Here is a 23,000-nt window from a genome sequence, read left to right on the forward strand (position 1 = left end):
TGTCCCTGGCCCTGCTGATCTGAAGGTGGGGTCAGGAGCATAAGGGGGCAGTCCAGGAACTGGGGCCTACCAAGAGGTATTTGTGGCTTCCCAACAAAAACCCTTGTCCAGCCCTCCCTGCCCCGTGTGCTGCAGGCATACAGCAAGGCTGGGTGGCTCTGGGAACAGAAGCTGGTGCAGGCCCTGGGGGATAGTCCATCTCAGGGTGATGGGTGGCACAACAGGGCCCTGGGGCCCCCAGAGGAGACCCAGCAGTCCAGACAGCAGGGGCATGCTTGGCTTGTGCTTATGTCTTTATTGTTTCTGTCCAGAGCCCCTGCAGCGGGGGAGGGCAGGCATGGGGAGGTGGGCGCCCCTCCCGCCAGCCTGAGACCGCTCTCTGCCTCTCTCCTCTCCTCTCCAGCACATCACCCACCCTCTCTCCTTCTCAGTCTCCTACTCCCACATCCGGCACCTTCGGGGGTTCCCTCTTGCAGCCCCTGCTTTCTAAGCCCACCCTGGGCTGGAGGAAGGAAAATAAGGGACCATGGGGACAATTTCAAGCCCCCCAGTGTCCACAGGGTCCAGTCCATGGCTTCCTGCCCAGCTTGCTGAGGAGGATGCCCTTTCTCTCTCCCGGACTGGGGGTTGGGGAGGTCCACGGGGCTCAGTCCTGACCCTGTGGTGTCCCAACACCTTGCTCTGGGGCCCTCTCCAAAGCCAGAGGCTAGTGCCTGAGGTCACGGAGGTGGGAGGGGCAGGGTCACTGCTCTAGCCTAGGCTCCGTCCAGCACAAGAGCCAGGCTCACTCGCTTCCAACAGCCAGGACTCATGGCTGGGGTCTGCAGAGGCGGCTGGGGTGCTTTCTGTGGCCAGGCAGGGATGGGCCATGTCCCCTGTGGGGACCATGAGGGATGGTAGGTGAGGAGGGGTCAGAGGCAGTGAGGGGAGGTGTCCTAGGCTGGAAGGAGGCTGGCTTTAGGAGGCAGTGAGGACAGGGGTGAGGACGGTCTCTGGTGGCAGCAGGTCTCTGGCTTTAGAGCACCTCATGTTGCTGCTGTGTGGCCTCACTGACGACCTAGCGAGGAAGAGAAGCCCAGTCAAGCCGGTGCTGGCCAGAGGACGGAGGCTTAGCCCTGAGCCGCCCCCACCCCAGGGCAGCAGGACCCCTCTCACCCCCCAGCCAGGGGCCCAAACCAGCGCAGCTCGTGGAAGACAGTACCCCCAGATACATCCAACGCCCCCACCAAGGTTAAGGGGACCAGGCAGACCACTCACCTCCCCATCCCGGGTCTCGATGGTCTTGATCATCACCGTCTTCTTGGTATGGACCTCAGAACCCCTTTGCTCAGGGCTGGTTTCTGTAACAGAGCCATCGTGTGCTCAGCCTGACCAAGTCCAGGCAGGGCTGCACCAGGGACTGGGACTCCATCCCTGGCCACATTGGGCAGAACCCTGGCAGACTCCCACCCCCTCAAGATGGGCTTGATACTTCCTCAACAAGACTTTAGCACCTCTCCTTGAGCCCAGCACCCAGCAGGTGGCTCTGCAATCCCTGGGACTCAGGAACCAACAGATTTGCTCTGTGTGTGGGGGGGGGGGGGGAGGGGCTGGCACAGGAGGGCAGAGACCCACACCTCCTTGCTTGCTCTCCACCTCTGGGCTCCAGGAAACCCCTGCATGGATGTACATTCTGGGGCTCCCCTCCTCCAACAGAACCCCAAAGCCCAGTCTCAAGACATTCTTTTGGAAGACCTTATAGTACCTGTCCCTCTTTAAGACTTGGGAGGAGCAACTTGATATCTTAATGAAAGTGAGACAGAGCAGGAGCCAGCCGCTGATTCATTGTGCTGATGGTCAGCCACTGGACCTCTCTGCCTCAGTTTCCCCGGTGGGAAACTAGGTGAAATGGCAACAATGGTGCTTGCCCTATCACAGCCACAGAGCTATTGATTTAAAAACCTCAGTGTGCAGGTTTTTTTCTTTTCTTTTCTTCTCTTTCTCTTTTTTGTTTTTGCACTATGCAGTTTTAAATGCAAGACTCACACTTGGTGTCTACATAAACAACTAACAGAAAATAGAGGTTCTGAGTTTTATAGGCAGGGTCAAATTTAGGTCCTTGGTATTATGAGTTTGGTGTTCACGAATCTCCTTAGCAAGCAACTAGCCTGTGATAAATGTTGCAACTTGGTGAAGCACAGCGTGTATTTTTTCCTGATGGAAATGAACATCGAAGATATAAAAGATTTGTTCTAGGAAAGGAGAAGCTGCCAAGGACTCCGACTTGCTTTCCTAATGCATCATTATCGTGTGTTTCTCTGCTCTCTGGGGTTGGAAAGCCACTCGATCTGCATTATTACTAATGTCAGGGTGGCAGAATGCCCTAAGATCTTGCTCTTTTCATTGTTTGGCTTTGCTAAAATTTGGCTTCACTTTTTTCAAACCTGCATCCAACATCTTGCTCCAGCAAACTGGAGGTCTTCAACAAACAGCCAGGGGGAGGGGGGGTGCTTGGCAACCTGCCAAACAGACAATGGGTAGTGGGTGCCTTCTAGCCCAGGAGTATGAGGTGCACCTACGGCCAGGCCCCCAAGGACATCCCTGCTACTTTCAGAGTTTAGGATTCAGAACAGAGGCTGCTTCCTGAAGCCCAGTACTCCCAGAAGGCACAGGAGATGTGGTAAATAAAATACAACACAAAACAATCAAATAAAAAGCTCTGTCAGAAGGTGCCTCCTCTGCCTGTATCTAAACTGCTCCACCCACCTGCAGTGGCCGTCTCTCTCTTCCCCAGTCCCCAGACCTGGCCCTGGCCCCATGGTCCCATCTTCTCCTCCTGGCTGGCCTTGGGCAGTGCCCATGCTGGATTCTTGGCCCCTGTGACTCCAACCTCCACCTCCTAGCACACACTCACCTCGGAAGTTGAGGGTAGAGAAGGTCTGGATAGGGAGGTTGATCCTGAAAAGGGAGAGACCAAGCCCCCAAAGAGTTAAGGACCCTCCCATCTCTCCCTGTGACCACCCATTAAGGCTAGCCCTGGTCCTCCCTAAACACTACCTCAGCTGTCCCAGTCCCACTGACCCCAACACTCCCACTGCCCACACTGCTCAGGGAATGGGGTCAAAGACCTACTGCAGCTGCCCAGGAGTAGTCCCTTCTGGAAGGATCATCTATTTTCAACTCTGGCCTGCTGGCATGACACTAGGACGCCCAGCACTACCACACCCTCCAGTTCACCAAGGTTTCCTTCTTGCTCCTGGCACTGCAGAATGTAACAATAGCAGCTGTGGGTGACATACATTGTGTGTGCCCACCCTCCAGCCGGGCCAGTTCCGGGAGCTGACCATATATGCCTAAGGCTGGGAAAAACGCAACAGTCCTTTAGCTACCTTCAAAGGCCATCGTATGTAAATGTCATTCTAGGACATCTGAAGTTTTCCTTTAGGTGAAAGCCTATATCTAAAAATGTCTGCTGCTTTTTAAATTTTTCAGATATTATTATTTCTATGAGTATCAAGGGATACCAGTTTTTGGAGTAACTGACATATTTTAAATTGAGGTTAAGTTTACATATAGTGAAATGCACAGATCTTTAATGTACAAGTCAATGAGTTTTGCTCAGTGTCTACATCCATGTAAATATCAATACAAATCAAGATATAGAACATTTTTATCAACCCAGAAGGATAGTGGGCCCTTCTGGTTGTTTTCTGTGTCTATAGGTGGGTTGCTATGAGGGTGTTGTCTGTGTGTTCCCCTCTGAGCATGTGTGTTTGTGCGTGCACCCTCCATGTGTGCATCTCTTCCCCCTGTTTGGGCCTATCCACATGCAAGGCTTTCTCTCTCCCCCTCTGTCTCATTTGTCTCCATCTCCTCCTCCCTTTTCCTTTATCATTCCCCATTCTGCTTTCATCTCTCCCTTGACTGGCTGTAATATTTTATTACTGGTTGCTGAATATGGTTTTATGCTGCTGGTTCTTAATTCTGAAGGTGGATAAGGGAATACTTTCTATTTCTCTTTTTATAAATGCTGTTAATTAAATTGCTTTTTACTCAGGTGGCCTTGGTTAATTCTCTGCAATTAGCAAAGTGGCGCCCTCTTGTATAAAATTGTTTCCAGGTCTTGTTGAGGTGAACCTGAGCCCCTGGGGGCAGAAATGGGCCCCCAGCACCCCAACCCCTGCCTTGCGCCTCACCGGCTCTCCTCGCCCTCCAGCAGCTTCCGGTAGGTGGCAATCTCCACATCCAGGGCCATCTTCACATTGAGCAGGTCCTGGTACTCGCGCAGGTGGCGGGCCATCTCATCCTTGAGGTGCCGGATCTCCTCCTCCAGGCGTGCGATGTTGTCCTGGTAGCCGCTGGCCTCACTGGCAAAGCGGTCCTCTAGCTCCCGCATCTGCCTCATCAGGGAATCGTTCTGCAGTGGAGGCGGGGGAAAGCCGGGTCAAAAACAGTCCTCCTGGGAGAAGGACACCAGGGGCCCAAGACAAAGACACAGCCTTGGAGCTGGGAGGCAACTCCAGACGGTCAGATCCAGGAGTTGTCAAAGGCTTCTTAGCCAGGGAACCCTGAGCCCAAATGAAGTCTGTATGTGGACACTCAGAATCAAACAGACAAAAAGAAGCATGTATTTTCAGCCTCCCTGTTCCCACACAGGGAGATGCCCCAGGAACCCTCTAACTCCTTAGTACACAACTAGAATCCACACATTTGGCATCTGGTTTTACCCCTGTTGTAGATTTGAGATAAATGCACAGAGACGATCTGTGATGTGTCCAAGGTCAGAGTGAGGGTGTGAGCTGCAGGGAGGAAGGGGCTAGGCCTAGTGGGCAGGGACTCACAGTGCCCTTGAGGGCATCAATCTCGCAGGTGTAGGACTGGATCTGGTGTCGGTATTCCATCATCTCCTGCTTGGCCTGGCGGAGCGCATCATTGTTCTTGTTGGCTGCCTGGGTCAGGTCAGACACCTGAGAGCAGAGAGAGGGTCTCTAAGACAAGCAGGATGCAGGATGCTGCAGGTAGCATGAGCAAGGGAGCGTAGAGATTCTGGGATCACTCTCCTCCCCATGAATGGAGCCACAGACAGCACCTCCGAACTGGTATTGAGGGGGACAGAGGTGCCAGAGTCCCTGGGCCAGGCCACCCACCTTTGACTTGTACCACTCCTCAGCTTCAGAGATGTTCTTAGCCGCGATGGTCTCGTACTGAGCCCGGATGTCCCTGAGGGCGGCGGTGAGGTCTGGCTTGGACATGTCCATCTCCACCTGGACCTGCTGTTCCTGAAGCTGGGCCTGCAACTCACGAATCTCCTGCAGGGTGTGGCTGGGCTTCAGTTCCTTCTCAGGGCCCACATAGCACCCTCACACCCCTATTCCCAGAGCCTTCCCCTCCCCCACTTTCCAGCTGCTTTCCCATGACCCAAGGACCCTGAGGCAGAGTGGCTGAGGCATACCTCTTCGTGCACTTTCTTAAGGAACGCGATCTCCTCGTTGAGAGATTCGATCCTGCGCTCAAGGTCAATTCGAGCTAGAGTGGCTGCATCCACATCCTGGGAGAGGTCAAGTAAGAAGGACAGGGTCACCAACCACCCAGGCGGGGCAGAGGGAGACCAGGAGCCATGCAATGGGTACGGAAGTGGGCTCACCGCTCGGAATGCAGCCAAATTGTTCTCTGCTTCTTCTTTCAGTTGGATCTCCTCCTGCAGCCTGCCAAGACAGACAGAAGGACAGACAGTTGGAGAGGATAAAGCTGGCAGTGGAGATGACTGGCTGGGGGCTGACCAGGGAGTGGGCCCAGGGCAGAGGGGGAAAGCCTGTCTGCTGGGTAGCGACAGGGGCCCAGAAAGGCAATGGCAGAGGCCCCGCCCACCCAGGGAGGGCACACCACGTGGCCCAGTCTCTGTCCTAGAGCCACACCCTTGAAGTCTATGTCCCCACCAGACTGTGACCTCCCTGGGATTAGAAACTATTTTATCCACTTCTGTGTTCCCAGCTCCAGCCTGGCCCATATAGCTGATCAATTAATGTTTGTGATTTTGGTGACAGGAGGGTAACTGGTCAGTTGTCCTATCAGAAGCAGGACCCTTGAATACTCTATACTCACTGCCCTTTTCATACTGGGAGCCTGGTGGAGCCTTCCGTTCAGCCCTCCCAAGCTTTGTGAGGGCTGCAGCCCCCCACGCACTCTCCTCTTCTCTAGCTGGGCCATTCTCCTTGTGAAATGACACAGCCTCAGTAGGCCCAGGGGCCGGGCTCTCTCCTCCCCCACCCAGGGCCTCAACGCAGCTGAGCTGAGAGCTACTGCTTGGCCTCCTGCTCGCTGCCCAGCTTTCCCTGTCACCTATCAGCCTCCCCGACCCTCAGACTACACTACACTCAGGGTCTCCTCCAGGCTCTCTTCCACCCATGCGCCTGCCTCACCCCATCAACATCACCCCAGCATCTTAGGATGCTTTTAAATGAGGCTGCTCACAGGGCCCGGGGGCCTCCAAGGTCTCCCATTTCCACCCCATGATCTCCTGTGTAGTGTGGGGGCACAAGGGAGAGACCTGGAGTCCATCTCCCCGTGAAGGACGCAGGTGGATGACCCTCTCCAACCCCGGGGAGAAGAACCCTAACCCCAGCCCCCAGGCCTCCACCCTCCCGCCCTCCGCTTCCTCCGCCCTTCCCGCAGAAACGGAGCGCAGGGGCCCTCACTTGGCCTTGAGCCGCTGCAGGTCGTCGAGCAGGTTGTCGCGCTCGACGTCGACGCGGGCGCGCTGGTTGGTGAGCACCTCCACCTGGCGCCGCAGCTCGCGCAGCTCCTCCTCGTAGAGCTCGGCGACGCGCGTGGGCTCGCGGCCCTTGAGCCGGTTCACCTCGGCGGCGAGCGCCGCGTTCTGCTGCTCCAGGAAGCGCACCTTCTCGATGTAGTTGGCGAAGCGGTCATTGAGCTCCTGCAGCTCCACCTTCTCGTTGGTGCGCGTGGTCAGGAACTCCTGGTTCACCGCGTCGGCCAGCGAGAAGTCCAGCAGCTCGCCCGCGCCGTAGGAGGAGGGCGTGCGGGTCGCCCCCAGCCGGCTGGCCCGCAGCGACCCCAGGCCCCCAGCCCCGCCCGACGTGCGCGACACCTGGTACACGCGGGACGTCACCGAGCTCGAGGAGCCCTTGCTGCCGAAGCCCGCGCGCGGGAACACGGGCGAGCTCAGCGGGGAGCCGAGCGGAAAGGCCGGGGCCCCGCCGAAGGTGCGGCGGTACGAGGACACGCGCTGGCTGGACGAGTAGGCCTGGCTCATGGTGGCGGCGCGGGCGAGGCTGGGCGGGTGCACGGAGGAGGCGGCGGGCGAGCGGCCGGCCGGAGAGTGGATGCGAGGGGAGACAGGGCCCCCAGCCGTCGGCACTATTTGTATCCCTCCTGACATCAGCCCCCGCCACCCCTCCCCTGACAGCTGCAGGATCCCGCTGTCCTGCCAGGAAAGGGCGGCCGCTGGGCTGGCCGTGGGGGCGGGGAGGCCAGCTCCCCCTAGGAGCAGCGCCCCTGAGCCGGCGGGTGTGGGGCCTCGGAGGGGCTGACCCACGCAGGAGAGCAGGAGACAGGCCTGCCAACTGCTTCGCCGGGGCAGCAAGCATGTTTGGAGCCCCCAGGCGGGCCCCTTTCACCCCTTCCTTGGGTGCTTGCCTTGTCTTGGGGGTGCTAAGGGGAGAAAGCAGGATGGAGGCGTCCCTTTATTTTGAGGGTCCCACTTTTGCTCCCAGGAAAGGCTTTGGGTCATTTCCTAAAGGCTCAAGGCCTGTTCCCAGGAAAGGCCCCAGATCACCTTATTTCTAAAGATTCCCTTGAAATTGCAGAGGTTTGGGAGGGCTCAGGCAAAGACCAGCCAGGCCATAGGGGGTCTCTAGGCAGGCAGGGAGGGTGGGAGGGCACCTGGCAGGCAGAGCAATTCTGGCCAGAGCCTGCCTGCCCATGTATGTCCACTGGCACTGCCTTCTAGTTCTCAGCCTCAGTTTCCCTCTGGACTAGCTCAGCCCTCTTCCTCCCCCCTAAGCCTGAGGGCAGGGCCTCAAGTTTATAAACAGCAGGGTGATTTCCAGAAAGGGTGTAATGAGCTTTCAGTTTCCAATTGCTATGTACACTCCCACCCCCATACCAGCTTCCCCTGGCTCCTGCCCCCGGGTCCCCCCACCCCTCCCTGATTCATCCCCCTACTCACACCACCCACACCCACACACCAGGGGCTTGTGTTTTGTCAGGAGCTGCACGTCAACCCAGCCATCTCCCTGGCAGCAACAGCTGCCAACCCGAAATACCAGAGTTGGTATTTATAGAGGAGAATGCATCAGTCTGGGAAACAAGGCACAGGAGAGGAGCTCCGGGGTGGGGGCCGGGTACCTGAGGAGGCACAGGCGGGCGTCAGATGGTTGAGGAAGGCTGGGGGTGACAGTCCCAGTCACTTTCCACCCCCATAATGCTCCAGGCCCCCCGGTAGGAAGGGAGCTCCATGGAGCCTATCCGTTCACAGCCACCTCTTTAGCACAAGGCTCTCACTGACCCCTAACGGCACCCACACTTCTCCACGAACACTGGTTGTGTCTCTACACCTCCACCTGGCACTCCACAGACCCCTCTTAGCCCTGACCCTTTTGGAATGCAAACCCTGGAAATGGAGCTCTGGCTTAGGAGCCCATGGCTGGTCCCGCCCCAGCCCTGCCATCGCCAGCAGGAGTAGTTACTAGTAGGTGAGTCCTTTACCTCTCTGAGTCCCCAGCTATAAAGTGGGGATGATCAGCCTTGCCACGCCTACCCTCTAGGCCCTAGGGGTTTGAAGAGGCCCCAGTATGACTAATGCATATAATAACAATAGTAACACCTCATATATACTGACCACCTGGTGTGTGCCAATCTGCTGAGCACTCCACACCCACGGTCCCCAATTCTCCGGCAACTCTAGGAGGGAGAGACTAGCACTGTGTCCATTTTATAGCTCAGAAAGCTGAGGCAGTCTGACCCCAGAGCCTGTGCTGTGGCCCCAGGTGGGGTGTGAATGTGCCAGGTGAACTATAAAGGGTTCTGTCCCTGCTGTCTTTTCAAAGCCTTTTCATATTAGGCATCTAATTTTCATCTGAGAGACAAGCGTATGAGGTGGATGGGGGAGTGCCAGATATTCTTATCCAGGCTTCGAGTCAGTGCAAGCTGTCGTGTTCTGGTTATTTTTGTGTCTCATCTCCCAAACTAGACCGTGCGCTCCTGGAGGATTTGGGAGACTATGAATCCTTAACACATCCCAAGCGGCACCATCCCCGTCATCCACTGTGCGTGTGGGAGACTACATCCATTTCCATGGTGCTACTGAGGACAGCATTTCTGGGGCTCTTGTCTGTGAATGATCTCCAGACCACATAAGGAAATTGGCCTTCGGACCAGCCCGAGGCCTCAGTTCCTTGGTGAAATGAGGCAGAGAACAAATAAATAAATGATGCTATCTATTCTCTAGTCAAAAGCAACAACTACCAGGCTTGGCTCTGAACCACTTGGGACGGTTTCCAAAATTCAGTTCCACCCCTGAGGATTTGCTGCCATGGAGGGCAGCAAAACAACACCCTGGGGCTTGGAAGGCAGGTGAAAGAGGAGCGCTCCAAAACATGCTCTGAGCTGGGCAGCACTGCTGGGTTAAGAGTTTAGCTCCCAAGGGGACTACTGCGACTTGGACACACTAAAAATAATAATAATTTCTCTGGATGGGTAGTGTCCGCGGTACAGACTTCAAGGCATACAGTAAAGGCAAAAAGTGAAAAGAAAGTCTCCTTCCCATTTTTAACACCCAGCCACCCCATACCCCTCTTCAGAGACAACCAGTTTTAGGTGGTTGCAGTTGTTTTTGTCGCCTTTCGGAAATACTTTATGCATATATGTCCACATTTGTATATATGGAACCCCACTTCTCGATCAAGCTCTTTTCAATGAACATATATCTTACAGATTGTTCCATTTTAGTACGTTGACAGCTGAGTCATTTTAAAAATTGTGATGAAATACACATAATATAAAATTCACCATTTTAGCCATTTTTAAGTATACAGTTAGGTGGCATTGAGTAAATTCACACTGTCATGCAATCATTACCACCATCCATCTCCAGAACTTTTTAATCTTCGCAGACTGTAACTCCATCCCCATTAAAAATAACTCCCCACTCTCCCTTCTTCCCAGCCACTAGTAAACATCATTCTACTTTTTGTTTCTATGACTTTGACTCCTGGTACCTCATGTAAGTGGAATCATATCATATTTGTCCTTTTGTGACTGGCTTACTTCACTTAGCATAATATCAAGGTTCATCCATGTTATAACATGTGTCAGAATTTTAAGGCTGAATAATATTCCATTGTGTGTGTATAAAAATATACCACACTTTGTTTACCCATTTTTCCGTCAATGAATATTTGAGTTGTTTCCACCTTTTGGTTATTGTGAATAATGCTGCTATGAATTCTAGTGTACAAATACCTGTTCAAATCCCTGCTTTCAATTTTTTTCAGAAGTACTCAGAAGTGGAAGTGCTATATTATACGGTCATTCTATGTCTACATTTTTGAGGAACTGCCATGCCGTTTTACACAGCAACCGTACCATTTTACATTTCTACCGGCAATGCACTTGAGTTCCATTTTCTTCACATCCTTGCTAACACGTGTTATTTTCTGCTTTTTGTTTGTTTGTTTTAAATAACCATCCCAATGGGTTTGAGGCGGTACCTCATTGTGGTTTTGATTTGCATTTCCCTAATGATCACTAATGTTGAGCATTTTTTCCTGTGCTTATTGGTCATCTGTACATCTTCTTTGGAGAAATGTCTATTCAGATCCCTTGCCCATTTTTGAATTGGGTTGCTTGTTTTGTTGTTGTTGAGTTGTTAATATATTCTGGATATTAATCCCTTATCAGATATATGATTTGCAAATATTTTCTCCCATTCTGTGGTTTGCCTTTCCACTCCGTTGATAGTGTCCTTTGATGCACAAAAGTTTTTAATTTTGAAGTCTAATTTATCTATTTTTTCTTTTATTGCCTGTGCTTTTCATGTCATAGCCAAGAAATCATTGCCAAATCCAACATCATGAAGCTTTTCTCTAAGTTTTCTTCTAAGTTTTATAGTTTTAGCTCTTATGTTTAAGTATTTGATCCATTTTGAGTTAATTTCTGTATATGATGTAAGGTAAGGGTTCAACTTCATTTTTCTATGTGGATATCTGTCTTCTCAGCACCACTTGTTGAAAAGACTGTCCTTTCCCCATTGAATGGTCTTGGCACCTTGGTTGAAAATTATTTAACCGTATGTGTGAGGATTTATTTCTGGGCTCTCTGTTCTATTTCATTAATCTATCTGTCTTTATGCTGGTATCACACTATTTTGATAACTGTAGTCGTGTAGTAAATTTTGAAATCAGAAAGAGTGTGTTCTCCAACTTTGTTCTTTCTCAAGATTTTTTGGCCATTTGAGGTTTCTTGAGATTCCTTATGAATTTTAGGATGGGTTTTTCTATTTCTGCAAAAAACGTTGGTGGGATTTTGATAGAGATTGTACTGAATCTGTATATCACTTTGGGTAGTACTGGTATCTTAACAATATTATCCTCCAGTCCATGAACGCGGAGGTCTTTCCATTTGTTTTTATCTTCTTTAATTTATTTCAGCAATGTTTTATAGTTTTCAGTGTAAGAGTCTTATGCATCCTTGGTTATGTTTATTACTAAGTATTTTGTTATTTTTGATTCTATTATAAATGCAGTTGTTTTCATTTATCATTAATTTAGATGATCATGTAGGTTTTTTCCTTCTTTCTGTTAATGTGATGTATTATACTGATTGATTTTTATATGTTAAACCATCCTTGCATTCTAGGAATAAATTCCCACTTGGTCAAGGCATATAATCCTTTTAATTTGCTGCTGAATTCAGCAGCTAGTATTTTGTTGAGACTTTTTACATTAATATTCATAAGGGATATTGGTCTGTAATTTTCTTTTTTTGTAGTGGTAGTGTCTTTGTCTGGTTTTGGTACTAGGGCAATGCTGGCCTCATAGAATGAGTTAGGAAGTATTCCCTACTCTTCTAATTTTTAAAAGAGTTTGTGGAGAACTGGTGTTAATTCTTTAAGTGTTTGGTAGAACTCACCAGTGAAGCCATCTCGTCCTGCACTTTTCTTTGTTACGAGGTTTTGAGTCATTCTTCTTAATATCTTCATTTGTATTTCGCTATATAGATTTAGATAATTTATTTGATCAGTGCCTTATTGATGAACATTTATATTGTTTCCAATCTTTTTGCTATTATAAATAATGCTGCTGTGAACATCTTCAGGACACACTTATAAATGTATACATTTTGGTCCTTTTTTTAACATGACAGTCACATTATTTTATGGTCATGCCTCTTCCTTTAGCTATTATATATTGTAAATGGGAAGGTCCACCAAGACAGACCATTTCATTCAGCATTTTTCAGAAAAAGGGGACAATTTATAAATTTGTGTATGCGGTATGGTGCCTTGCACAATGGGTACTGGCAATAAAGTTTATTAAATGAATTGAAGAAGGAAGTTAGTCCTGCTGTCTGAAATCTTTCCAGATTACTCAAATCTCATAGAGTCTTAGAAACGTACCATTGGACCTCACAGGTCACGAGGCTTACCAGTCCCATGCTCCCATTTCTCATTTAAGGCTTAAATCTCTACTGTGACTCCAGCAAGCACTTGTCCAGCTTGAATCCTTCTACTGCCTGGGAACTCGCTGCCTCCAGGCAGCCCATTCCATCCCACAAAGAGACGCTGAGTTCCTTGCATGTCTCCAGCTCTGCTGTTAGAAGATGTTTCCTTATATTCAAAGCCAGATGATGTGTCTCTGTTATGCTACTTATTCTCACCTGACAGGCAAACGGAACAAGACGAATCCCCCTTTCATAGGTCTGTCCTGCACATATGTGGGGGCAATGCTCATACCTTTTGGAACGTCTCCTGCTTCACCATTCCTAGCTTCTCTCCTTTCTCTGAAGTACTGAACCAGCAAGACCCAAACTCGTTGGGGCCTCCAACACCCCACAGGACTGGCCCTGCCTGCTGTGCCAACCTCAGTTCACTCATCTCTCCTTCACGCTTCCCTCGCTTCAGCCTCTCTTATGTTGGGTGAGGCTGCCACGCTCTTCCCAGCCTCCAGACCTCTGCATTTGCTGTTTCCTGCTGTCCCCTAAGCACAATCTCTGGAGGGTTATGGACACCCTGGCAGATGTCTGAACCTCACAGAGGGCTCTCTGGAAGATAAGGGCCCTGGCTAGCCATAGGACCCCCCATAGGACCATAGATTCCATGGACGGCACACAGTGGGGGCAGGTGGCTGGTATGGGGGGACAGCTGAAGTGGGTATATCAGCCTGGCAGCACAGGGCATTTGTATTAGGAAAAACAAAGAGCTCACAAAGGAGCGAGAACTGGACACTGCCCCGTTAGGGAGAACCTCACCTGCCCCAGGATAACAGGTGTGAGACAGTGCTGGTCCTTCCCTCTGCTGACTGACACCCCAGCTCCAGGGTCACCCTTGGCTCCCTTCCCCAGGGCCCATCCTTCTCCTTTTGCTGTTTCCCAGCCAAGGATCTTGTGCTTCTGTCCTGAGCTGGGCTGGGCCAGCGTGAGCCTCGTGGAACATGGCAGGCGTGACCTCTGCGTGCAGAGGCTCTCCTCATCAGCTCCAGGCCATGGTTGGGGTGGTAGGAGGCATAAACATCAGGGTGGGGTGGGGTGGAGTGATCAACCAGAGGCTAAAATATGGGTGCACAGCCTAGGGGTTCACCAGTGACCATCTGTGCAACCTGGACAAATGCTGGCTCCCCTCTGGCCCTGTCATGACCACAGTGTGAGAGAGGGGATCAGGCCTGGTCATCTCTGGGGGCACCCTCAGCTTCTGGCATCCTGAGTGTCTGGGCCCCAACAGGGGGTGGGGACAGCAAGTGGTTCCAGCAGGGGGTAGGGACAGCAAGTGGTCCCAGCCCAGTCCTTCCTGGGGACTCACTCTCTGATGCCTCCTGGCCCCCCTGCCTGACAGCCCCCCACAACAACCCTCTCCCTTGCTCCCACCCCATCCACCTTCCCCTCAGCTGCAGCAGCTGCTCACCCTCCACAGGCTGCCCTGCCCAGGAGCTGGGAGTGACTGTAAAAGGGAAGGAATGCCCAGAGGCAATTGTTTCTTTCTGATATCACGAGGGGGAGGCTGTAGAGTTGGGGGGCCCAGCCAGAATGGCGTCAAGATTCTCCCTGGAGCTCATCTCTCCCGCTGCACTGCCCCCTCTTGCCCAGGCCCCTCCCGTCAGCCAACCTCTGCATCCTCTTGGCTTGAGACCTTGGGCCACAGCCTCCCTCTCCCAACTGTCTCCGCCTCCTGCCCCCAGACCCTCTTTGGGTCCCCTCCCTCACTGGCACCCCCACCCCAATTCTCATAAGCCTCCCTCCTCCACCTCGCCCTCATCACCCCCACCCCTGGCCTTGCTCCCTCTCTGGGGAGGGCCCTGCAGCCTTGGCTCCTGCCCTCTCCTGCCCCGTGCTCCTTTTACAGACATGGAGCGCTGCGGGGGTTTTCTGCCAAAGTAGGAGAAGTCTGAGGCTCATCTCACCTCCTCCCCAGCCCCCAAGCCCTCCCACGGAATGGGACAGCTCTTCCCAGTGACGGAGCTTAGCAGCTGACCTCAAGGGGGAGGAGCTCACAAGATGATGAAGGTGAAAGTGCTGTGGCTTCGGCTTGTACCCTGTAAATTTCAGGTGTCATTCACTCAGAAACAGAGGAAGGGCAGGGGAAGAGGGGAGGGGAGGGGGGAGGGGAGGGGGGAGGGGAGGGAGGGGCTTTGGTAGCATTAATGAAGGTGGGGGAAGGCTTCCTGTGGCTTTGGGAGCATGTTGCTGGGGATTGGGGGCAGAAGGAAGGCCAGAGTCCTGGGCCAGCACTGGGACAAGCTGTGTGACATTAGATTGGTCACTTCCCCACTCTGGGTCTCGGTTTATCCTTGCTTAAAGTGAAATATCCCTGGACATACCTCCCTACTGCGGCCGTATGGAGAGGAGGAGAGAGGCCTGTTTCTTATGGGAGCTTTGGGGCCTCCATTAGGCAGCCTTGTCCCAAGCTGCTGTGCCCCACCCAGACTCGCAATAAGGCAGGACCCAGATCCTGGGCACAGCCCCCAGAATAGACCCAAGCCCACCATTCACTGATGAGACGTGGCTATACCAGCCAGCAGAAATGGAATCAACTTCCTCCTTAGACGCTGATGTTCTCTCTTCCTTTTCCCCAGGCCTCAACTCCTATCTGAGCCATCGGTCCTCCTCCACGACACAAACGTGAACCCTACCCCCTTAGAAGTTCTCAGAGTCTCAGGTGTCCCCACCACACCTTTTGCCCCCCACAATCCCAGCAGTCTGCAGGGGATGCCCCGAACATCCCCCTTCATCCTCCACTCTCCTAATCCCACCAGACCAGAGCCTTTCCTGGACAGACAGAGCCAGGCAGAGGAGCCCCTTCCCCTACACAGCCGCACACGCTCCCTGCAGCTGCAGCCCACAAGGAAGAAAGGGGGAAACCTCTGTGTCCAGACTGGAGTGTCAGGTTTTGAGGGTGGAAGAGGGGAGGGGGTGTCTGGGAACCGAGTGGGAGGGCAGAGTGAGCGGAGAGCAGAGTCGGTAGGGTGGCAGAGGTGGAGAGTGCTGTGCTCATGGACAGAGGTTCCACTGGCTCCTTCACCCACCCACACGCTCACGCCCTAGGCAGCCCGCAAGGCCCAACGCTAATGGCCTCCTGCTTTCTTGCACCTTAACCTAGATGGAGAAAGCGGCTTCTTCCCTTCCCTGGAATTCTCTTTTGGGATCTTGGTGCCATCACTCAGCTCTCTCTTCTCCCTGATTCATCCCCATTCCTTTCATCCTTCCTCACTGGTTTTTTTGGTTTCAGCCCCTCCAGTTTGGTCATATCCCTGACGTCCTGGGCCCTTTCCAGGTTTCCTACATCCCTCTGAGGCTGTGGAGTGCTTTAAACAGGGCCTGAGCAGGCTGGCAATGACCTCATAGGGCCACTATGCACAGTTGCTATTTATAGCCTTATAGGATCATCCTCTTCTTCCTCCAACCAGCTGAGTCACTGTCAGCTTGGGGTCCACTCAGACCCCAGGGCATTCTCTGCCACTCCAGACCATAGCCCACCCCAGCACCCTGAACTACTTTTGCTGCTGGGTAGGATGCTTTATTCTCTGAACCATCCAAGTACACAATGAAAGTGAGTCTCGGGTTACAGAGGATACCCTTTCCTGGGCCCTCCAAGTTATATTTTCTTATAACCCCAGCCCTTCATCTTCTATCTCATCACACCTGCCAGATAGTCAGCCGGTGGCCTAAACTCCAGTTGACTCAGCAGAGGTATGGGCCAGGGGAGGAATTTGGGAAGCAGCTGGTGGGCCACTGCCTGAGTTCAAAGCCTGGATCTGCCACCTCTCTGGGCCTGTTTCCTCATCTGTAAAATGATAATAACAGCATAGGGTTGTGGGGAAGATTAAATGAGAAATTGTCTGTAAAGCACTCAGCACAGTGCCTGGCACACTGTGGCCACTCAGGAAGTGCCAGCCCTTAACTACCATTTTATCCCCTTTTGACCAATAAGGAAACTGGTTCAGGGAGGTCTAGGGACTTGCTTGAGTCCTTGCCTAAGGTCAGCAGATACAGGGCCAAGATTCATAGCCAGGGCCACGTGACTCCCAAGCTCTTGCTCTTCCCCATGGGCTCTAGTGCCTCTGATAATGACAAAGCTGCCACTGACTGAGCACCTACTGTATACGCGACACAGTATTATGGACAGCTGCCATATAAAATCACCGTATCGCTAATCCTCACAAGACTGTGAGGCAACTATTATTATCCCTATTTTACAGCTGTGGATACGAGGCTCGGAGAGATTGGGTAAGTTCCCTAAGGTTTGGTTTGAACCTAGATTTGAACCCTAGTCAGTAGCCCCTAGAAGTCCTGCTTCTTTTTCTGCGTGGTCTCCAAGACCTTTCCCAGACTGATCCTGTGGGCACAGCCCTGGGTTCTTCCCCTTTTGACTTGGCCCTAGCAGGGGCTCTCCACAGAAAAAGCCCCTTGTCCAGTATTGGGCAAGTCTCCCCAAGATTCTGCCCTGCTCTGCTCCTCTCCCCAGCTCCGCTGCCCCCCAGAGCGGCTGGGCTTGGAGGGGGAGCGTGTCCATTCCACAGGAAAGTCGGGGGTGGGGGGCAGGGAACTGAAAATTTCCCACCTGGGGAATAAAGAAGCCAGTGGGGGCTGCTCTGCTCCATGCCATCCACAGGCCAGCTGGGCACTGGGGCTCCCCCACCAGCTGCAGAGGCTCCCCAAGTGCACCCTGGCCCCAGACTGCCCCCAACTGGCCTGGAAGTGGCTGCAGGCAGCAGCCTCCACACTTCCGTCCTGGAGAGGCTGCCTGGAGGACTGGGACTAGGAGCCAGGCTTGGTCCTGCCACCTCAAGGTTCCAAAGAGACTCTGGGGTCCACTGCCAGCTGCTGGGGGTTCCCACTGCTCCAGCTCCCCAGTGCCAGATACTCCAAAAAGGTCCCTTCCCAGTTAAAGATCCCAAGAGTTATAATTTTCAGAAAACAGAGCACTGGAGTTTTTTCTCCCTACCCACACCCTATACCCCAACCATGCCAAAGAGCCCACCTGATGCCCCCTCCCCCTCCAGCCTCAAAGAGATGGGGGGGCTCACCCCCTGCCCTCCCCCAGGCTCCCCAGCCACCCTGTGCACCAGAATAGACCACTGACCGCCTGCCCTTGGGGCTGGGAGGGGCCCCAGCCGGTGCTGCCACTCAGGCTGGGGGAGGGGTTGGGAAGAGAGGAGGGGCAGGCCGGGGGCTGGGCCTGCGGGAGGGCGCTGGCAGGCCCAGGCTGTTTCCAGATTCTGCTTTGTGCCCTGCAGAGAGCTCCCCACCGACGCCCTACAAGCAGTGGTGCCCCCCACTTCCCAGCCAAGACAAGGCTTGGAGCTCCAGACATCTTAGGGCTGTGGGCTGTGTCTGCACCCCAACTTTTCCCTCTATCGGTCTCTGCTTTGCCCAACCTCTTGTCTTCTCTGGGTCTCTGCTCCCACCCCACCCCCAGCTCTATCTAAGTGAGGATGCCCTTGCTTGCTGACCCCACATTCCAGCCTTATTGGGGTCGAGAGGGCTTCCGGCCTGGTGGCCTGGTGTGGGATCCCTTCCCCCACCCTTATGTCCCAGGCAGCTTCAAGTTGCTGGCCCTATGTAGTTTCCTTCTTAGACACCTCCCCCCAGCCCCAGGCCCAATTTAGCTCCTTTAATCTTCCCTGTAATCCAATCTGGCCATTTCCTGAGCACACGCTGCACTTCCCAAATGGCCCTTCCCTGGAGAGTGGCCGGGCAGGGTGGCCTGGATTGAAGCACCCCCCACATCCAAGACCCTCCCGCTGTACCCCTCTTCTTTTCTCCACCCCTAGGAGGCCCTGAGGAGCTCTGCCTGTGCAGGCCTCCGTTGTGTAGTCCTGGCTCCAAGTAGCCCAGGCCTGAGCCTGACTCCACCTCCTGCTTTCTGCCTCGGGGCCTTTGCCTGTGCTGTTCCTCTGCCTGGAATACCCTCACCTGCAGCATTCTTCTGTTGCAACTTCCCCGGCTCCCTCTCAAGGCCAGCGAGAGCCTGACCTCCCAAACTCTTCCCTTCTCAGAGCCCAGACTGGAGCCAGACAACGTGGGTCCCTAATCCCAGCTCCTCCTCTTGCTGTGTGACCTTGGGCAAGTGGCTTCCCTCTCTGTCTCCATCTGTGGCATAATAACCCCCATTGTTCACAGGGTGGCTGTGAAGATTAATTGAGCTACTTTCTGTAAAGTGCTTAGAATAGTTCTGGGGCCATAGTACGTGCTATTTAAATGTTAAATGAAAGTTAACTTTTCCTGCCCTGTATTACTATGATTTTATTTCCTCCAAGTTAAGATACCATGACTTGTGAGACACTTCATTTATTTAATAACATCATTTCAGGGGAAAAAAGGAACATTACCATATGAGACGTACAAATTGTAAGCCATCTTCCAATTTCAGAACGTGTAAATTGTTCAGTAACAATAATACTTGTGTAGCGTATGTCTCTCCCTGCTTCTATCCGGTGTCCCCTTTTCAGCACCATGTGCATTCATTATTTATGGTCGGTGCCCAACGGCTTGGGTTCAAGCCCTTACTCTCAAATCTATTTGGCTGAGTGACCTTAGGTAAGTTCTTTGACTTCTTTAAGCCTTGGTTTTTCCCTAAATAGCCAAAGTAACTCACAACAATTGTAATGAATATTAAACGAGTTAATATATATAGAGGGCGTTTAGCGCCATATTGGAGCTATCTTTACTGTGAGGATTTTGAAACGTTTGTTGAATGGAATCACGGCTCTCCAAAGACCTGGGAGGTGGAAGAGAGCTGGTATTTCATGGTCCGAGTGCCCTCCAGTGGCCATCGGAGAAAATGCAGGCTCCCTGATGGGCTGGGAGCCCTTCCCTAGCTGGTCTAGGAAGTAATTCAGTGCCCGCCACCCCCATGCCAGGCTTATCCAACCCTCATGGAATTCTTCACATTATCTTTCCTTTTACAGAGGTCTCAGGGGGCTTCTAAAAAGTACTTAATAGGGTAAGAGACTAGGGGGCCGAGCTTTAGCCCAGAGAGGACATAGCCTGGCCATATACTCGCTCTCAAAGCCTGTGGGCAGGGAGTTGGGATGGTGGAATGCAATGTGCTGAGCACCAGTTCTCCTCTGACCCAGACTCTGTGGGCGCTGGACAGCAAGAGACCCCTCTTGCTGCCCACATCCAAAAATCTAGCATAGAACAAGGTTAGCCCATTCCAAGAAACTGCATCTGTGCTTTCACAGATCTGTCCTTTGTTCCCCCATGCACTCCTTCACGCACCCATCCATGAATGTTTATTGACCACTGAGCTTGGTGGCCTCACGTCCTAGGTGCTGGGGGTTAAAAAGATCAATTTAACTCAGACACAAACACAGCCACCAAGAGTTGTTCACAATGTCCCAGACACCACACGCAGAGTTAATCCTTGTATTCGAGTGTTTACAGCTTCTCTGCGTGGCTGAGGGGGAGGGCATAGACAGAGAAACAAACATCAGATCCAGGCTGCCTGATTTCCCCTGATGATGAAACGTGGCCATGGTTCAAGCTTTGTCTGGCTAGGTTAGGGGGCTGGCTTCCTCCTCCCTGGCCACACTGCTCCTCTGAGAAGTCCTCCCCCATCTCAAACATTGACCCAACTCCCAGCCCCACCTGCACTGGAACCCCTGATTGCTCCTTCCCCACCACTGCCCTTTACCCAGGGCCCAGAACTGGGAGTCAGGGAAGAGGGATGTATTTTAACTCACCCTTGCAATGGAAGGCCTGGTTAAGGGTTTTACTTGCCGTGACTTAGCAACCAACCCCAGCTTACTGGCCATCTGTGGCCCACTCCCCCTTGTCCGGGACTGAAGTGAAGGAGCCCTACTCCAGAGCTATTGTATGGGAGGGTGGCTGAGGGTGCCCAGGGTCTGTCTTCTCGGAAGATGGCAAGAGGGGGTGGAAGAGCTGGCGAGTGTCTATTACTGATGTGTGCATTGTGCCCGGGACCCTATGGCTCCTGGAACTGCTCTCCTCTCTCCTTCCCTCCGTGATCAAACTTCTCAAATGTCCTCCCCGCACCCTTCTTCAGTTCCCCCTTGCTGGCTCCTAATTGTCCTATTTCCCCAGAATTCTTCACAGCTGTAGTGGCACTGGCTATCTGTCCCCTACAGGGTCCTCTTCACTCCCTGCCAGTGCTGTCCAACAGGAACACAATGGCAGCCACATTTGTCATTTTAAATGTTCTAGAAGCTGCATTTGAAAACATACAAAAAACAGGTGAAATTAATTTTAATAATATATGTAACCCAATGTATCCAAAATATTATCATTTCAACATGTAATCAATATTTAAAAATTGAGATATTTCATACATTTTGCTCGTAATCCCATGTGTACGTTATTTTATACGTCCAGCACCTCTCGCTGTGAGAGGTACTTCAGTGTGTAGCCACATGGCAAGTGCTCCACAGCCACGTGTGTCTTGCTGGTGGCTACTGTGGTGGACAGCGCAGCTCTGGAGCCTTCATTCACTGCTTGGCATCCACACTTTCACTAAGTGCAATTAATCATCCCATCTCCAGGTGTCCTGCCTCGCTAGGGAGATTGGAAGGCCAACCCCCTTCCCCACCCAGGGGCAGAGTCCTTTCATTCATCCTTTTATCTCCCAGCACCTTAAAACTATGCCCCACACCCAGGAGGCCCTCAAAGCATGTTTGCTAATAGGAGTCAGCGTTGGGGATTGATTTTTGTGGTTCAGTTATGGCTGTAAATGGTGTGGTATAGATTGCTTCTAGAGCAGCACCCTGCTGCAATATTAGCAGAAACAAGCAGCCGTGGTTGTCAGCACAGGCAGAGGCCTCTGGGCAGATGGGGCTCCCTGAATCAGGCGGGGGAAATCCTGCCAGACAAGACACCATTTCTCTGGTTTAAGAGCCTGTCATTGCCACAGCGTGCTCTTCCAAGCAACCCCCTCTCCGTTAGACCTCGGAGATGGCCCTTGTCAGGGTGCATTACACAAAGGATGTGTCTTCACATCCCGCCACCAGGCTGGGAGCTCCTCGGGGTGGAAAAAGAGTTATTCAGGTCGACAAGAGCCTGGCCCACAGCAGATGCACAAAGCATGCTTGTTGAGTGAATAAATGACGGGATGACTGAAGCCAGTGAGGCCTCTCATTCTTGTCTTCCTGCACCAAAAAGTCTTTATTGAGGACTTACTACATCGGACACTGTGCCAGGCACTGGGACCCAGCAGCGCACAAGGCAGACATGGGCTGATAGAGAAACAGACAATAAAGAATTAAATGCATACAAATGAAATACTTAGTGCACTGACTGGCCGGAAGGAAACAAAGGGGCTAAGATAGGGAATGAGGGAGAAAAGAAGTAAGTAAAGAAGAAAGTCTCTGTCTGCAGCCTCCTGGAATACAGGACTCCACTTCCCCAAGGTCAGGTGTCATCAGTTAGACACTGGCCACAGTGGGTCAGCCTGAGGCTGGGGTGCTGTGGGGATGTTACTGCTTCCAATTGCACCGGTGATGTCATAATGGACTCTGTGGGTCTGCAGAGGGTCCTGCTGAGGGAGGGGAAGGAGCCGGCAACACAAAGGCACTTGGTCCAGGCCGTGTCCTCTCTGCCACCGACAGACCCAGCCCCCCGCCTCAGGGGGAGGTGGGCAGGTCACCATGGCACTCAGCCTCTCCACCACCTCTATCCCCAACAGCTGGCTCGCTGGCTACCATGAGGTAACCTGGGCCTGTTTCTAGTTCTGTGTTCAGCGGGAATGTCGGACAAAGCCACCTGTCCCTGACTGCCAACTTTCTGTGAGCCACCCACTGTCTTAGGCATTATGGGGATAAAGAGATGAAGGAAATATGGTTCCTGCCCTCAATCTGCTAACAAATTAAACCTTCAGCAAGTGGCTTAACAGAATAATACTCATCACCATCTTGGCTAACTTTGGAGGAGCAGTGTGCTAAATGATGATTTAATCATTCCAAACAACGCTGTTTGGTTCCTGAGCTTCTCAGCATGTGGCCCAACAACATGGCAGCAAGTTCAAGGGCAGCCCATCCATGGGTACAAGTGTTTTTGAGAATGTAATTAGTGTTTCTCAGGGTGGTCTAAAGATAGCAGAATTACTTGCAGCACCTGTTAAAGATGGAGATCGCTGGGCCTCAGCCCAAATCTTCCAAATCAGGATTTTCAGGTTGGGGCTCATGAATCTGCCTTTGCACTCTGGGTAATTCGTACCCTAAGCACTGCCCTGGAGTTTAAACACCTACCCCGGTTTCCAAGCACTATGTCCGGCTGACCAGGGTGGGTTGGTTTCTCTGTTTGAAATGGGTGTTGGCTTTTGATATTTTTATTAC

At 52.4% G+C, this 23,000-nt stretch overlaps 1 protein-coding gene across 1 annotated transcript; it reads right to left on the reverse strand.

The window, feature by feature from the left end:
* Window positions 1-275: 275 nt before the first annotated feature.
* On the reverse strand, window positions 276-7,430 carry DES (desmin). The gene is made up of 9 exons (XM_045559422.1): window positions 6,675-7,430; window positions 5,624-5,684; window positions 5,432-5,527; window positions 5,127-5,288; window positions 4,821-4,946; window positions 4,176-4,396; window positions 2,894-2,937; window positions 1,258-1,340; window positions 276-1,057 (listed from the first exon to the last, which is right to left on the reverse strand). The coding sequence occupies exons 1-9, from the start codon at window positions 7,376-7,378 to the stop codon at window positions 1,016-1,018; spliced, it is 1,539 nt and encodes a 512-aa protein (XP_045415378.1). The 5' UTR covers window positions 7,379-7,430; the 3' UTR covers window positions 276-1,015.
* Between the last annotated feature and the right edge of the window lie 15,570 nt (window positions 7,431-23,000).

The sequence above is a fragment of the Lemur catta genome, chromosome 8 (genome assembly GCF_020740605.2).
Source record: "Lemur catta isolate mLemCat1 chromosome 8, mLemCat1.pri, whole genome shotgun sequence".
Taxonomy (NCBI): domain Eukaryota; kingdom Metazoa; phylum Chordata; class Mammalia; order Primates; family Lemuridae; genus Lemur; species Lemur catta.

Coding starts and splice junctions, on each gene's coding strand:
- DES (XM_045559422.1), bottom strand. CDS start 7,378: ATGTCAGGAGGGATACAAATAGTGCCGACGGCTGGGGGCCCTGTCTCC. Junction 4,397..4,820: donor TTGATGCCCTCAAGGGCACT/GTGAGTCCCTGC, acceptor CCTCCACTGCAG/AACGATTCCCTGATGAGGCA. Junction 1,058..1,257: donor TCGAGACCCGGGATGGGGAG/GTGAGTGGTCTG, acceptor CTTCCTCGCTAG/GTCGTCAGTGAGGCCACACA.